The sequence below is a fragment of the Urtica dioica genome, chromosome 5 (assembly GCF_054948205.1).
Source record: "Urtica dioica subsp. dioica isolate 48M chromosome 5, U.dioica_male_clone48M_v1_H2, whole genome shotgun sequence".
NCBI classification, from domain to species: domain Eukaryota; kingdom Viridiplantae; phylum Streptophyta; class Magnoliopsida; order Rosales; family Urticaceae; genus Urtica; species Urtica dioica.
The window spans coordinates 10,781,236-10,795,915 of NC_142760.1; the positions used below are offsets into that span (position 1 = coordinate 10,781,236).

Sequence of the window (14,680 nt, forward strand, 5' to 3'; positions counted from 1 at the left end):
TCAGGGCAAACAAAGGAGAGGAGGGGGGAGGGTATAATGATATTACTAACTGAAAGTTGTTGAAAGGTGGTGTGAATGAGTAAAACTCACACAATCTCTAGTAAAGAAGCACGGCAGTAGAAACTTACACCATGACTAGCTGTATTTTACATTATCGGTCTTTTATAAAAAAGATTGGGGCAAGACCAACAAAGAGAGTGTGAAGATGTCGACGGGCATAGAAGCAAGGCATGCGCTGAAATACAACTCATATCTCTGGGCAAAATAGAGATGAAGCGAGAAATTTGTCTGGGTTTGCTTGGCTCGAGAGGTTCTAGCCTCACTTTGCTCTCAATATACCAACAGACCATGCAGTGTTATGCAGCTTGATCCCGCGGCTTCCACTTGGTTTACCTGGGAAGATTGAAAACCCGAGAAGGCAGTAGAGCTACTCAGTGAAGGATAACCAAAAAGACCACACACATACATGCAACGATGTTGTCTCAAGTAAATGATCAAATCAATAAAAAGATAAATCTGGATGCTATTCACAGTCTTTATACATATTTATATAGATATAGTGGTATGTACAGAGGTTAGGAGATTAAAGCACTATTGAATCATCATTAGCTGCTCTATACAGAAATTAAGAAAGAAAAGAAACAAACAAATGAAAAGTACCAGTTCCCACCAGAAAGATCTTTCTAAAACCTTCTCTTTTTCATTCCTTTTTTTTTTTTTTTTTTTTTTGGTAATGTTCATAAACTATGTACACTTGGGACTTCTCTTCCATCACTTCATTCTGTCTAGTCTTTTTGTCTTGTCTGTCTGAAAAGGCAGGGATCAGGAAGCAGAAGAAGAAGGTGTGGGTGGCGAATGAATGGCGGTATCGGGTGGTAACATGGCTACTGTCACTACAAAGTATTCACAGCCGATTGGGAGACCGTAAGGGTTCGCAGATGTTGACCCCGAATTCAAGGTCAACCGGTCGGTCCCCGAGTGGTCAGACGTTGCCGGATTCAGCCCGGGCCCACATGGAGCAATCTGCTGCTTCACGGCCTGGCGCTCGATATGTACAATCTGTCCAACTATGTATTTGGGCCTGCTAGGAAGATGGTCTGTGAACAAGGCCACAGATTCCACTGAGAGGTAATAGTTCGTGGAGTTTCGGTTGATGGCCTCATAATGGCCGGATGCATTACGAACAAACGCCGCGATTTCGTGGACTTCCAGACGCCCGAAAGATATTTTTTCCTTGTTGACCTGTTTATTAATCAATAATTTTCATAATTGTAACCCAAAACCGTATAATAGGAAATATACGATACAAAGGTGTCTAAGGCTATAGAGTTTCTTAGACGCCCAAAGAAATTTCTTCCTTTGCTTCACAATCTCATACAGCTTTCCATCATCATCCCCTCCAATTCTAAGCATTCTAAAATCAGGTCTTAATTGATAACTAATTATTATGGTTACTCTGGCCTCATATGATCTCTCTAAGTTTTATTTGGTTGGGGGTAAACTGGGTTTTACCTGCTTCTCGTGTTGATGCTTGGCATAGAGGGTTTTCACGAGCTCTTGCTTTTCCTCCAATTCCTTTCTGAGCCGTTCATTTGCAGCTTCGGCTTTTGGGTACTTCTCGAGTAGCTCGTCACGGTTCCTGGACAAGAAACCGACCTTGTCGGCAAGGACGCGGATGCATTTCCGAAACTCAGCAGTGGCGTCATCTTCGTTTTCATTAATGGAACTGAAACAGAACCGAGCTCTTAATTAGCGATTGGTTTTTTCAGTAAGCGATATGGGTCAAAATCATATTAAAAAGTTCTCAGAAGCAATAAAACATGTTTTGTAACAATCTATTCGCAACTTCTACAAGAAAGCTCTGCTAGCATACCATCCAAATACTATCAACAAAACGTGAAACAAAATAAGAAATTTAAACTGCATTTCAACACAGCCAAAAAAACCTGTTCTTCTACAAGAAGATATTCTATCTCATTGATTTCGGGGTTTTTTTTCTCAGCTAAAAAGCATGATGGATCAGCCGTCAGCCACAATTCTAATTATATATAATAGGAAGAAAGAGGTTTGACCAGATAGAATATTTTGTTCAACAGTAGGACAGAAACTGGTACTAATATGGCGAAAAAGAACACTTACTTGGCCAAAGATTGAGCCAAAGCTCGTAAGGAATCAACAAATGTGGCGATTCCACCAGAAGCATAAACACAGCTAGAGAGTCTTTCGAAGAGGCCACGCGTCTTCACAGCAGAGGCACGCAGAGTGCTATACTCAGAAGCCCTTCGATCGGCTGCACAAAGATGAGTGTGAGCTTCTTCCCGAGCTTCGTGCAAGCAGTTCTCCAAATGGGCACAGTTCATCTGAAGCAGATGAAACAAGCGTACATTAAAACCATGCCAAAGCAAAATCGTAATTTCCGAACATCAATAACTAGATAGAGTAAAAGACACGGCATGTTAAATGATCATTAAACTTATTTAAGAGTCGGAATAGACTGGAGTTATCTTTACATGTAAATCAGCATCATCGTTAAAGAAGGATTCATATGATAGCCATGAACAGAATTACAAGAAAGAGGAAAAACACAAATGAAGAAACATGTAACCTTCTTCAAACGAAGAGATTAGCTATATGGTTACAAATTAGTACCTGAGATTCGTCGAGAAGCTTCCTACTGGTTTCCAACTCCACCTTCAGCATCGCAACTTCCTCCATTGCAGCTTCAAGCTTTGTTTCAGTTTCAGCCAATTGGTTCGACTTGTCAGCGAGGGCAGTCTCCAATTCCAACATCAAATCACTGTGGACTTTCGAGCCCAAACAAGGATCGACCACGGTACCACAAGGTGAAACGCTCGAAGGCTCGGGCGTGCTCTCTGCAGTAGAACTGTTAGTCAGTGACATGCCCAACTGGCCTACCATCTTGTCCTTCCCATCTTTGTCAGATTCACGATTTGGCTCGATCATCGACGAGTCCAATTGTGGGTTTTGGACTCCGGAAGAATCCATCATGTTCTCATCAGCCCCGTCTTTCACCTTCCCCGGTTGCCCAGTGAACATACCCAGCTTTGATTCCAGGGAGTTTGATATGCAAGAGACCCCGTCCATGGGTTCACTTGTAGAAGCGCATGGCATGTGAGCTTCTGAGCCACCGAGGCTCCTTGGCTTGAAATCAGCGTCCCTGGCGGCCGAAATATCAAAGCCAGACTTACTGCATTGCAAGTACTGATCGGATAATCTCTGTTCTAATTCCTTGATCCGCTTCTCGTATGACTCGCACTGAACCTGCTTCATCTTCAACATTGAATGGAGATGTTTCTCATATTCATCTTTCAGATGCAAGGCTTCGGAGGTCTTTTCGGCAGCGTTCTTCAACAAACTATCCATCTTACTGTCATCGAACGACTCGTATTCCACTTCGGGGCCCAAAGAACAGATTAACGCTATTTTAGAGGCAAGCTCAGCTTTCAACTTTGCATTCTCAACTTCCAACCTGCTAGTTCCAGCGATCTCGACCAGCTCGGAGCCATCAAGTACCTCCTGTAAGTCGAATCTCTCAAGTGCTTCCGAAGAACTTTCTTCACCCTCGCCAGAATGACAGCTTTCGTTAGACATGGAGAAAGAACCTTTGAAGCTTCCTTGCCTTTCCACCTTATTGGGCAGTCCAACCAAGTACTCGGGAGCATAGCGGTCAACATCAGCGATATCGATGTCAAGTAAACTAGTGTCAAATGGAGCTATATTAACATCACACTGGTTAGGGGTCTCATATAATCCCATTGATACAAGAGCATCTTTGGGTACATAGGAACTATGCCTTTTCAGAAACTCTTCCCTTATCCTGATCTCAAGCTCTCTCTTAGTAGCTAGCCTCTCTGCCAACTGACCGGCCATTCCCATGTAAAGCTTCATGTTAGCCTTTCTTCTCACTATTTCTGCAAGGCAGGCTCTGTATGCCGGGCCAATCCCACGGACACACTTTAGGTCCATGAATAGATCGTCCTGACGGACCATCGCCTCTCTGAAAACAGGGAACTGTAACTTCGTGTCCTTGATTATGTATGAAACGTATGTTATCTTTTGCATGTAATTGTGCAGAAACATGTTCATTTCGTTCTTCTTATCCTTGCAAAAGTCTAAGAGCTTGGAAATCGCACGCTCACAGGCTTCCATTTTAGGCAGGTGGTTTTTGTCGTGGACATCGTACATGGGACCCAAGGCTGAAACTGCATCGTGAGGACGGAGTGAAGAAGACAGCTTCTGAGACAAACAATCCTCTACTAGCTTCTTCACTGTGCCCACATCTTTGCTGCATTATTCATACCCGATATGAGATCTCGGTCAGTCACTATGACAACAGATCATCGCAAAATAGAATTTATAAGTTAAAAACAGATAGACCTCAACAAGGATCTAGTTCAATATGATGTCGACAACCATGTTACCATGGCCACTCAATTTAGAGATTCAGAAGATGAGAAAGAAATGTGGGGATAAAACATAGATCAGTATGTCTAATCAATAACAAAAGCCACCACTGCTAACACCAAGAAGGGATTTGAACACAAAACCCAATGGAGATGTATTATTAAAAATCTAAATATCAAGAATCTTAGAGCAAGTGCATATCGTATTTCAAATCAATGTTTCTAACAACGATAATGAGTTTCTAATCATTTACAATTCCGTACGACCTTCCTTCCTTTAACAAAAACGCCTACATCCTCAGATACTCTAAAGGATAACTAGTATTTAAATGCAGAACATGATCAACAATTCATAACAAAACAAACAAAAGAAAACACCTAAGACTAAAAGCACCAACCTCAAAGACTGCATTATACTCTTTTGTTCGACGATGAAGCGGTGATGATCCTTGACCGTCTGTTCCAAGTTCCGAAAAGGAAGAGCAGCCCTGGAAGAGAAAACCTCCTCGACCTTACAGTTCACATCGTTGATAAGCTGCTTGAACTGCGAAACCTTGTTGTCAAACTGGCGGTGCAAGACCCCACAATTCTCTGCCGACTTTCTCAGGCTGTCCTCCTTCACGAAGTCCAACAAGCACCTCTGTGTGGGCTTCTGAAGAGCCGGATGAACCCTAACGCTCCTCAGCCTCTCCAAGTCCCTCTCGAAGTTCACCAGAAGGTCCGAATGAACCCGGTGCTGGTGCGAGAACCGCTTCAGGAACTCCCTGCAGTTCTGCGATATCATCTTGTAGTATTGGTCCAGATTCCCCGTGGCCACCTCCACGGCTCTCTCCTGGACCCTCAGCTCCCTGAGAAGCCTCTCGCAGATCCCGTACTTGGAGAGGGTTCGGGAGTAGATGACTTGTCCCTTGTGGCAGTGGTACCGGAACTCCCTCTCGTAGGAGGGCAAGGCCTTGAGAGCCGGGTCGGGGGCGTTGTCGAGAAGGTGAGGAGGGTCGCGAGAGGAGGTCGGGGACTGAGGCTCGGGATGGGACTCGAGGTCTTCGATGGGCTCTTCCTCCGGGGGCGGCGGAGGAGAGTTGCTTTGGAGCCTCGCCTTGTTGAAGACGAAGACCTCTCGGCCCTCGCAGGGAAGCTTGTAGGCCGAGAGAGGCCTCTCTGGTTCGAGCTTGAGGTCGAGGCAGAGCATGAGCTGGTCATTAAGAGCGATCCTCGACACCGACTCGATGATCCTCATGACTCCCTCGACCAGCGTGGAATCCGAGCAGTCGAGCTCGAACGAGTTTCCGTTCTCGGCTATGTGGACCAGAAGCTTCCCTTCGTGGTGGGTTAAACTCTCCGTGACCGTCGAAGAACTCATTTTTTTTAATCAATCTTCCACGGACTTTTTCTCAGCCGAAAGCTTGAGAGAGAGAGAGCGAGAGAAGGAATCTGGATTGAAAAATTTCTCAACTTTGAACCATACAAAACCCACCGGTCAATCTCATAAACAACCAGTCCAAATTCGAAATCCGTCAAAACCGCCACCAACGATTTCGTGTTAACCCAGCATTCGAAAATCCCCCAATTTCTTCGAGAGCCAACGAAAGGGAAATCGAAATCCCTAATTTCCCCAATAACACCCACCGAATGGCAAAACCCGAGACTATCGCGAGAATCGACCACAAAGCACACTCTCGAGGATCAGAAACCCTAGTTTCTCACCCCGCGAATGTCGAACCGACCGACCCAGAGAAGACGATTTCGGTTAAACAACCGAAAGCAGAAAAACGACAACACAGAGACCAGAAACGACGATGAAGCGTTTACACACAGAAAGCTTCGAGTCGTCGATTAAGCCATTTATACACTCCTCATCGGCATTATCATCATCAAAAGGTTTATAATATTGCTATTATTAATATTCTTATTATTGTGATTGGGCTATAGCAATCTAGACCTTTCACTGTTTCCTTCTTATTCTTCTTCTCCAAGCTTTTTCGTTCGTGTTTTTGGGGATTCTCTCTTTTTCAGAGAGATGATTAATGAACAGAATTAATAAAGAAATATTAAAAAAAAAAAACACAGAGAACCTTCTGCGGGAAGAAACCACCGCGAAGCAAGAAGCTGTTTCGTCTCTCTCTCTCTCTCTCTCTCTCTCTCTCTACAATAAGTTTGGAAAAAGTACAGAAAAGCAAAAGCGAGACACCATATATTACTCATAATAATATGAGAATGTGACAAAAATATCCCTGAGTTTGAAATGAATGATTTACCAATTTTGTTTTATAATGACGAAGCTAATCTCTCTGTTTCCGATTTGTTAACAAACAATTACTTTTCCCGATGTTAAATAATAGGGACATTTTGTTACAAAACAAATTATTTTCAAAATCAACACTCAAAATTTGTAAAATATTACCCTTTGATTTTAATAAATTGATTTTGATTTGTTTTTAATATGACAAAACCAGTTTTTTACTTTATATATTTACATAATGAAACTTAAATATATTTTTTATCAGGAAATTTCAATATATTCTTAAATCACTACATCTAATTGTGGTGCGTGTACGCGCGCGCGCGTGTGTATGAGATTTATTTAGAGTTTTGTTTCAGATTTGAAAGACAAGTCTTGAAATTCTACTTGATAATTGTATTGCATTTGCACTTTTGCACCAGAAAAATAAGCAAATAAATTCCACGTTTAAGACCAAGTTTCGAGTTTCTCAAAGATCATTTATTTATTATTTGGTGCATTGTACTTAGAAACAGCAATGATTATTTATGACAAAACGTGACCCAAGTAATCTTGACTTAAACAGTGTTTTCCTAATCACACTCATATTCATGTTAATGCATTGCACTATCTATCTAAACGTGACCCAAAATAATTACACCCATCTCATGTTTATGCATTGCATTATCTATCAAATTTATTCTTGATACCGTCATAAAATAAATAAATAATCAAAATTATTCTTCTGATAATAAATTATTTTCTGATAATAAATTATTTTTCTGATACGGTCATAAAAAATAAAATAAAAAATAACTGACCATATGATAAAACAGTGTAAAAGTCATCAATTGTTTTGGCATTAAATAGCTCTACGTACACAATAAATGGAATTTAAATAGGTAAGCCTTATAAAAAGGAATATAAATGGGTAGAGGGCTGAAAAAAAAAAAAAAAAAAAAAAAAAAAAAACCTCTCATGAAATTCCACTCCTAATAAAACACTTCGAACATAAAAAGAGTAGTAATATTTCTCTAGCCTGGCTAACATTGTCATCGATACGATGACGTAATCATGTAATATTTGAGAAATGTAGCTAATTATTTAAGGATGAATGTCATCTCTGCTCTAAGTATTAGTATATCGAGGTGAGTCTCAAATCTTTGCCTGGCATTGAGGCCTCTCAACATCATAAATTGTGATGTTCGACTTTATCCGTCTTGTATCGAACTCGTTTAATATAAGAAAAAATTGTACAAAATAATTATTTAAAACTAATTGATTAGTAAAATAGTCAAAGTTTCAAATTTTCAGCAGATTAACTAAATTTACGTTGTCACATATTTTTTGACACCAAAATTAATTTTTTTTTTACAATTATTATAAGCAATTTATCACCTTCAAAGATATTAATCTTAAGATTAATTTTGATTTAAAATCTGATTACTACATATTTTGACTATTCTTCTAATTTGAGACAAACCTTGACTATTTTACAAATCTTCAACTTGAAATCGACTATTTAGTCAAATCACTTTTACTATAATTGCTTCGAGTTCATGACAAATTACTAGTTATAAAGAAAATTATAACTTTGCATAGCTTTAATTATATAGAAAATAAATAAAAACGGAACTAGATGAATTTAAACATGAAAAATTTGTTGCAACTAGTCATTCTCCTAATTTTTTTTAAGATTCTAGTTAAAGCTTTATTTTATTAAAAAAAATAGCCCAATAAATCGAAGTAAATTAAATCGATTAAAACAATTAATTTAATTTATTTTGGCTTAGTAAATTATTTTTTTAATAAAGTAAAACTTTAACTATTTAAAAAAAAAAAAAGATGAGTTATTATGCTACTAACTTAATTATCCCTTTAAACATCAAGCATGTTTTACAACCTTCTTCTCTTACCATTGGTAGATTTTTTTAGAATTTCCAAATGGATGCTAGTATACCTTAGTGTCATATAGACTTATAATCAATATAATACAGGCGTTTGCTGTATATAATTTGGCTGTGCTGTTATCATCTAAACTACAACTTTGTAATCAATAATTTTCTATACTCTACCGAAAATTCCAAACTTCCTTCTTTGAACTTGGAACAAAGATGTTAATGTAGTTAGGTACGTATACTTTGTGAATAAAGGCATGATAAGGTGCACATACATTTCGAGGTCCGAGTCATATTTAGTATCATAATTATTATATAAAAACTAGACACAAATTTGTCTCTATTTTTTTAGCATCAATTTGTATATAAATTTATCTCGGATTTAATATAGTGGTTTATCTTTGTAAATATAAAATTTCAACGAAATTTATAAATTATAATATAAGGTGCTAAATCTTAATTATATATGTTATCCGATTCAGAGTGCTTTCGTTCCGGACCACCTCATCACCGGCAACATCATTGTAGCGTTCGAAACAATGCACTCTATCGCGCGCCGTAAGAAGAGGAAAAAAAAAGGATGGATCACCTTAAAACTCTATATGAGTAAAGCGTTAGATAGAGTGGAGTGGTTGTTCATTGATCTTATGCTCCGAAGACTTGGCTTTAGCAACTGATGGTACCGCATCATCTCCGACTGTATTTCTTTGCCGACGTACGCCTTCAACATTAACGGGACCACTGTGGGCCATGTTGTATTTCAGCGTGGGTTGCGCCAGGGCTACCCCTTCTCGCTTTATCTCTCCCTCATTTGTGCAGATGGGTTGTCCTCATTTTTTTGAAAGGCTTCCCTCAATGGATCATTGATGGGCTTCACCAGTGGGTTGAGGGGTCCACGTATATCCATCACCTCTTCTTTGCCGATGAATCTCTCATCTTTTTTCGAGCAAAGATTGAGGATGTTGCAACTCTGAGGCCGATTCTCTACTGTTACGTCGTCGTGTCCGGACAGATCGATGTCGGATCGAGGAACGAATTCAGAAATCTCCTCGATATCTCGATGTCCGCCATACTCGATACCTACCTTGGCCTAACCCACCTCGTTGGCTGAAAGAAGAAAACTGTCTTTCAATCGATATGTGACAAGTTAGATCCTATCTCACCTCGTGGCGGGGTCGATTTTTCCCTCAAGTCGAGAGAGAAACCTTGATCAAGGTGGTCGCTCTCGCTCTCCCAACCTACTCGATGAGTATCTTAGAGATCCCAACGGGCCTTTTCTAGGAAATTGAGTCTATTATGGCGAGATTTTAGTGAAGTGGTGACTCAGATAATCGTAAAATTCATTGGGAGTCATGTGAAAAACTATATCTCCCTAAGGGAGGCATGGGTTTTCGGGATCTCGATCGGTTTCATCAAGCGATGTTGGGCAAGCAAGGGTGGCGCTTGATCTCGAGGCTGGAGTCGCTGGTTGCGAAGGTAGTAAAGGCAAAATATTTTCCTACTGACACATTCCTTTCAGCCAACATCAAAGCGGGCGCTTTTTTCTTTGGTGATCCCTCCTCTAGGGTCGAGAAGCTCTCAATTTGGGTCATCGGTGAAAAATCAAAGACAGCTCACGAATAAAAGCTTTCTCTTCGCCCTTCACCAGACCCTTGAAGGGTCATGACCACCTATTGGTAGCAGACCTGATCGACGAGCGCACTTGCACCTGGATCGAGCCATGGGTCGCGAAATTTTCTGGCCCCGGACGCTGATTGCATCATGATGATCCTTCTGGGTCTCAACAGTATCCCAGACTCACTTCTCTGGCACTATGACGCCTCGCGGACATAAACGTGATGAGTGCATTTTATATGTACAAATCGCTTGTTCTCGGACTTGAATCGAAGTGAATCGTTAGGTGTTTTTGATATATTTTTACATTTTTCTTAGATTTTATAGGTCTTTTATGAGTTTAAAGTGTTTTGAGGGCACTGGAGCAATTTTGTGATGATTTAAAGACTTTTCAGACGAGTTAGAGCTAATATAGAAATATGGCGTCTTCTTCTGTATGATTTGAGATTTTGAAGAGACAATTTTGGATGAATTCTTTCTGCTATTGGATACAGCTTTCTCTTAGATTTTCAACGCATATTTATATGCAAAAATTGGACATCGGAGCAAGAAGAAACAGCCGATTCTATTTCACCGCACAAGTCACCACATTTCAGACCGCGTCTGTCACCGCGTTTTAGTGCGCCGCGATGCCGAAAAACACTGTATAAGTCAACTTCACAATTTTAAAGTGTTTTTTTACTCAAGGATCTCATCTAAGGGTCCAAATAGCTCCGAAAATACTCATTGACCTATATATTCGACTTTAGGCTCTCAAAAATACACTTTAGCTTTTATTTTTAGTTTCTCTTATAGTGTTTGACTACTTTGGAGAGCGTTTGAAAAGAGAAAAAATGTTCTACGTCAAAATCGACGCCTCCGACGAGTCTCTTGAACTCAAATCAATTCGTTCTTCTTCCTTCTTCCTTTATTTTTAATATTAATTATTGAATTATTGTTGAGCATCAATTTTGTTTATTATGAATTTCTTTTTTCTCTCAATCTTTGTTTTATTGGTTTCATTTATTGTGATTTGTTTATTGTTGATTATGAACACCATTAGAGGCTAAGTTTCTTATAGGGTTAGATGATTATTGTTTGCTTCATTATTATCGTTGCTTGATGTGAATTATGCTTAACGCTTTCTAGTGCTTGATCATCATTAGAATTGTTATCTATGATTATTTAGCTACTCGAGAGAGAGAGAATGAATAATCGTGTTTTTGTTCATGTCTTCATAGTTGATCCTAGGTTTGTAGAAAATTTAGGCAATTTACGTAATCACTTGAACTCTTGTCATATTGCGTGTAATTGTTTTAATAGTATAGAAGCTGATAGGATAACAATCTGTCAATTACATAGACTCCTCTCTGAGCGTGTCGCCGCTTCACCCTGCACATCGTCCCCTCAGACTTTTTGAAAAAACATGTGGAGTTTACCTGCTCTACCTAAGTTGAAGATCTTTATATGGAGACTCGCTCGCAACAGCCTTCCGACTTTCGAGGCTCTCACTTGTCGGCGCGTCGCTTCCGGTTATGCCCCAGGTGCGGCTCTTACAAAAATCTCGTCCAGATCTTATTCATTTGCCCTGAAGTCCGTAAAATGTGGCGCTCCTCCACGCTCAGTGACCACGTCTAGGCTCCCCTGTCCGCCTCGATTGGAGACCTTATCATCAACATTTGACGTCGGCTCTCTCGTGATGAACGAGAGCTATTTGAGGCGATATGCTTACTTCTTTGGAAGGCCCGAAACGATCTCTCTCTTGGTAACGAGGCCCAGCTAGTCGCTCTCATCCCTGAGGTCGCTTAGATCTGGGTTCACGATTTCCACTCCGCTCGGAATCATCGTCCCGATCGAGTAGCCACCCCTAGAGCCAAACCATGGTGGGTCCATCCCAACACCGGCATTAATGGACGCAACGACATGTAAATTTTCACGCAATTTCGACGCACTATCCGCGACACAAAATGACGAAACACACATATGGTCGTAAATGTGCATGACTTCTCAAATTTCTACAGCTCCGACACAATTTCCATGCAATTTCTCGAAATTTTAAACTTTGTTTAATAGTATGATCATAATATGTAATCAATTTAAGAATAAAATCTTATACACCATCTAAAATTTGGGAGTTTCCTAGCAATGAAACCATAAAAATTATATAATACTAGTAGAGTTTATCTTTACGTGCATTGCAATAAAACTCATCTCACTAAGCTCCTCACAAATGAAGCAATTAAAAATCATATACATTTATTTATATTTAACAAATAATATATAAAAAAAATATTAAATTATATAAGCTTTTGATAATCAATATATTAGAAATTTAGGTTTCCTTTTTATTAGATATTAGATCAATTACAATTTAAAACTTCACAATTCCTTAATTATTTACTACTTGTTAAGTTATAAAAAGGAAAATAGAGTTATAATTAGGTACATGGATTATAGAAGTTCTCGGGAACTTCTAACTTTGAAGGAAAAAAAGTAATACTTAGCGTTTGACAACTTTAATTATCAATCATAATTGTCTTTTAAATAAAAACCATTCGAGTTGTCTTATACAGAACCATTTGTAGAAGTAACCCCAAACTATTGGATGGACATATATCACACATTTTATATTTGTCCTCATTCATGCGCATCAATTTGATACCGTATAAATGATTAGTATAAAGATAAATCATATTAGCACGTGACAACACACATAAGCACTTTTTGTTTGCTTTTTCCTCTCTCTCTCTCTCTCTCTCTCTCTCTCTCTCGATAACATATGGTCGTGTCTTGTGATACCATATATATGCGCATGTTACATCAGAATATAAATGTCCACGTGTAATGTAATTCATGTGTATATGTATAAAATGGTAATTATATGTTTTTATTTGATGTTCTAATTTGTTGTGTTTTTAGGTCGTTTGGGAGGCTCTCAAATCTGAATCGGTGGATGGAATTGAGTTGTCCAATGCAACTTATGCAAGGAAGAACAATGACTTGGCAACTCTAATATTATATTTATTTCATGGCATGTGTGGCATGGATATACGTACAGCAAAAGAACTCTATATAATATGGAGAAGAAAATAGATAACTTTAGGTAATAAGCAATATGTTATCCTCTTCCGAAAGAAAAGCTTTCCGAACTTTGGTTTGGAGTTGTTTTTTTTTTTTTTTTTTTTTTTTCAATGAGAATAAAATTGGATGAAGTTATACTTTTCCGCTTTTGTTTTTAGTTTTAATATTGACTTTGGAAACATTACGGAAAGAAACGAAAGTCAGCATTTATTGAAAGCTTTTACTTTGACGAAAATAAAGGTAAGTGAAAAGAAGGCGGGTGGGATAGGAATAAAGTAACAAGGCAAAATTTATACAATAAAAAACGACAGGATAACAAATTTAAATATGCATGCGTTTCAGAATCTCTAAAAATCAAATTATGGATTTTGTAAAAATCAAGGATTAAAATTGTAATGTATAAATTTTTGTAAACGCTCGATTTGTGAATTTGAATAAAATAAACGAGTTTTATTTTAAATCAAATTCTTGTTGCATATGAGACGTCCTTAAATTTTAAATATCTTGAAAAAAAAAAATTTAAGGTTGACGAAATGTCGGAATAAGAATATTCGAGTAAACCCGATATTATTCTTATTTTATTCTTATTTTCCCGAATAAAATTATTCGGTACATACTCGGAGATTTAAAAATCTGGAGAGGAAAAATAAATTTCGAAATCCCTTAATATATTCAAGGTAACGGGAATCAATGAGAATTTTCTCGGGTAATTTTTCAATAATATTTTTAATTAATTAAGGACAAAGTTGTGAAGTTTTATTTTGGAAGGACTTATGTGCAACAAAATGAGGGACGAAATTGAAAGAAAAACTTATAGAGGGGTTAATGGGAGAATGACGTGTCCATCACGAGGTGGGCCACCTGTCCACATGTGGCATGAGGAGGGGATGCCATGTGGTCTTCTTTTCCTCTCTCTCTCTCTCTCTCTCTCTCTCTCTTTCTTCCTTTCTTCTTCTCCTCTTCCCGTGCGCACACAAACCTGCAAACAAAGAAGAAAAAAAAATTGTTAGCTAATCATCATCGCCGATCCTCACCATCACCACCTTACCTCACCTCTCTTCGTCTTTTCTTCTCCTCTGTGCGCCAACACCCACCCAATTCTCCTCCACCGCGCGCGCTCCGACTGGGATGAACAGCCACGCCGTGAGCCACCGAGACGCCGGACCAAGGGGGAATCACCAGGAAAAGGACGAGAAAGCACCGGGAACAAGAAATTTCACGAAATCAAGGTAAGAAATCGCTTACCCAGATGGATTTTCGGATTTAGGGTTTATGGTTCGATTTGGGGTTTTTTTTATTTCGTGATGGATTTCTGAGAAATTGGTAGGATTTTTTGGTCATTGGACTCGATTAGTGATGATTATATCTTGAATTTGAGGATTGATTTCGGATTTCTTTGATTTGGGTTGAATTTGGCCGAATTTTGTGATGAACTAGGGTTTGAAGGTTTTGATTTTGGGCCTTTT

General features: G+C 38.9%; 1 protein-coding gene across 1 annotated transcript; it reads right to left on the reverse strand.

Annotated features, from left to right (window-relative positions):
- Positions 1-477: 477 nt before the first annotated feature.
- LOC149395151 (autophagy-like protein) lies at positions 478-6,585 on the reverse strand. Its single transcript, XM_089615047.1, has 5 exons — positions 4,823-6,585; positions 2,650-4,306; positions 2,140-2,360; positions 1,513-1,726; positions 478-1,242 (listed from the first exon to the last, which is right to left on the reverse strand). The coding sequence occupies exons 1-5, from the start codon at positions 5,782-5,784 to the stop codon at positions 823-825; spliced, it is 3,474 nt and encodes a 1,157-aa protein (XP_089471173.1). The 5' UTR covers positions 5,785-6,585; the 3' UTR covers positions 478-822.
- Between the last annotated feature and the right edge of the window lie 8,095 nt (positions 6,586-14,680).

What these genes read in the sequence shown, in the direction of transcription:
- LOC149395151 (XM_089615047.1), bottom strand. Translation starts at nt 5,784, where the DNA reads ATGAGTTCTTCGACGGTCACGGAGAGTTTAACCCACCACGAAGGGAAG. An exon ending in TTGGCTCAATCTTTGGCCAA is followed by an intron (nt 1,727 to 2,139) that starts GTAAGTGTTCTT and finishes GTTCTGTTTCAG; the next exon opens with TTCCATTAATGAAAACGAAG. An exon ending in AGCATCAACACGAGAAGCAG is followed by an intron (nt 1,243 to 1,512) that starts GTAAAACCCAGT and finishes ATTAATAAACAG; the next exon opens with GTCAACAAGGAAAAAATATC.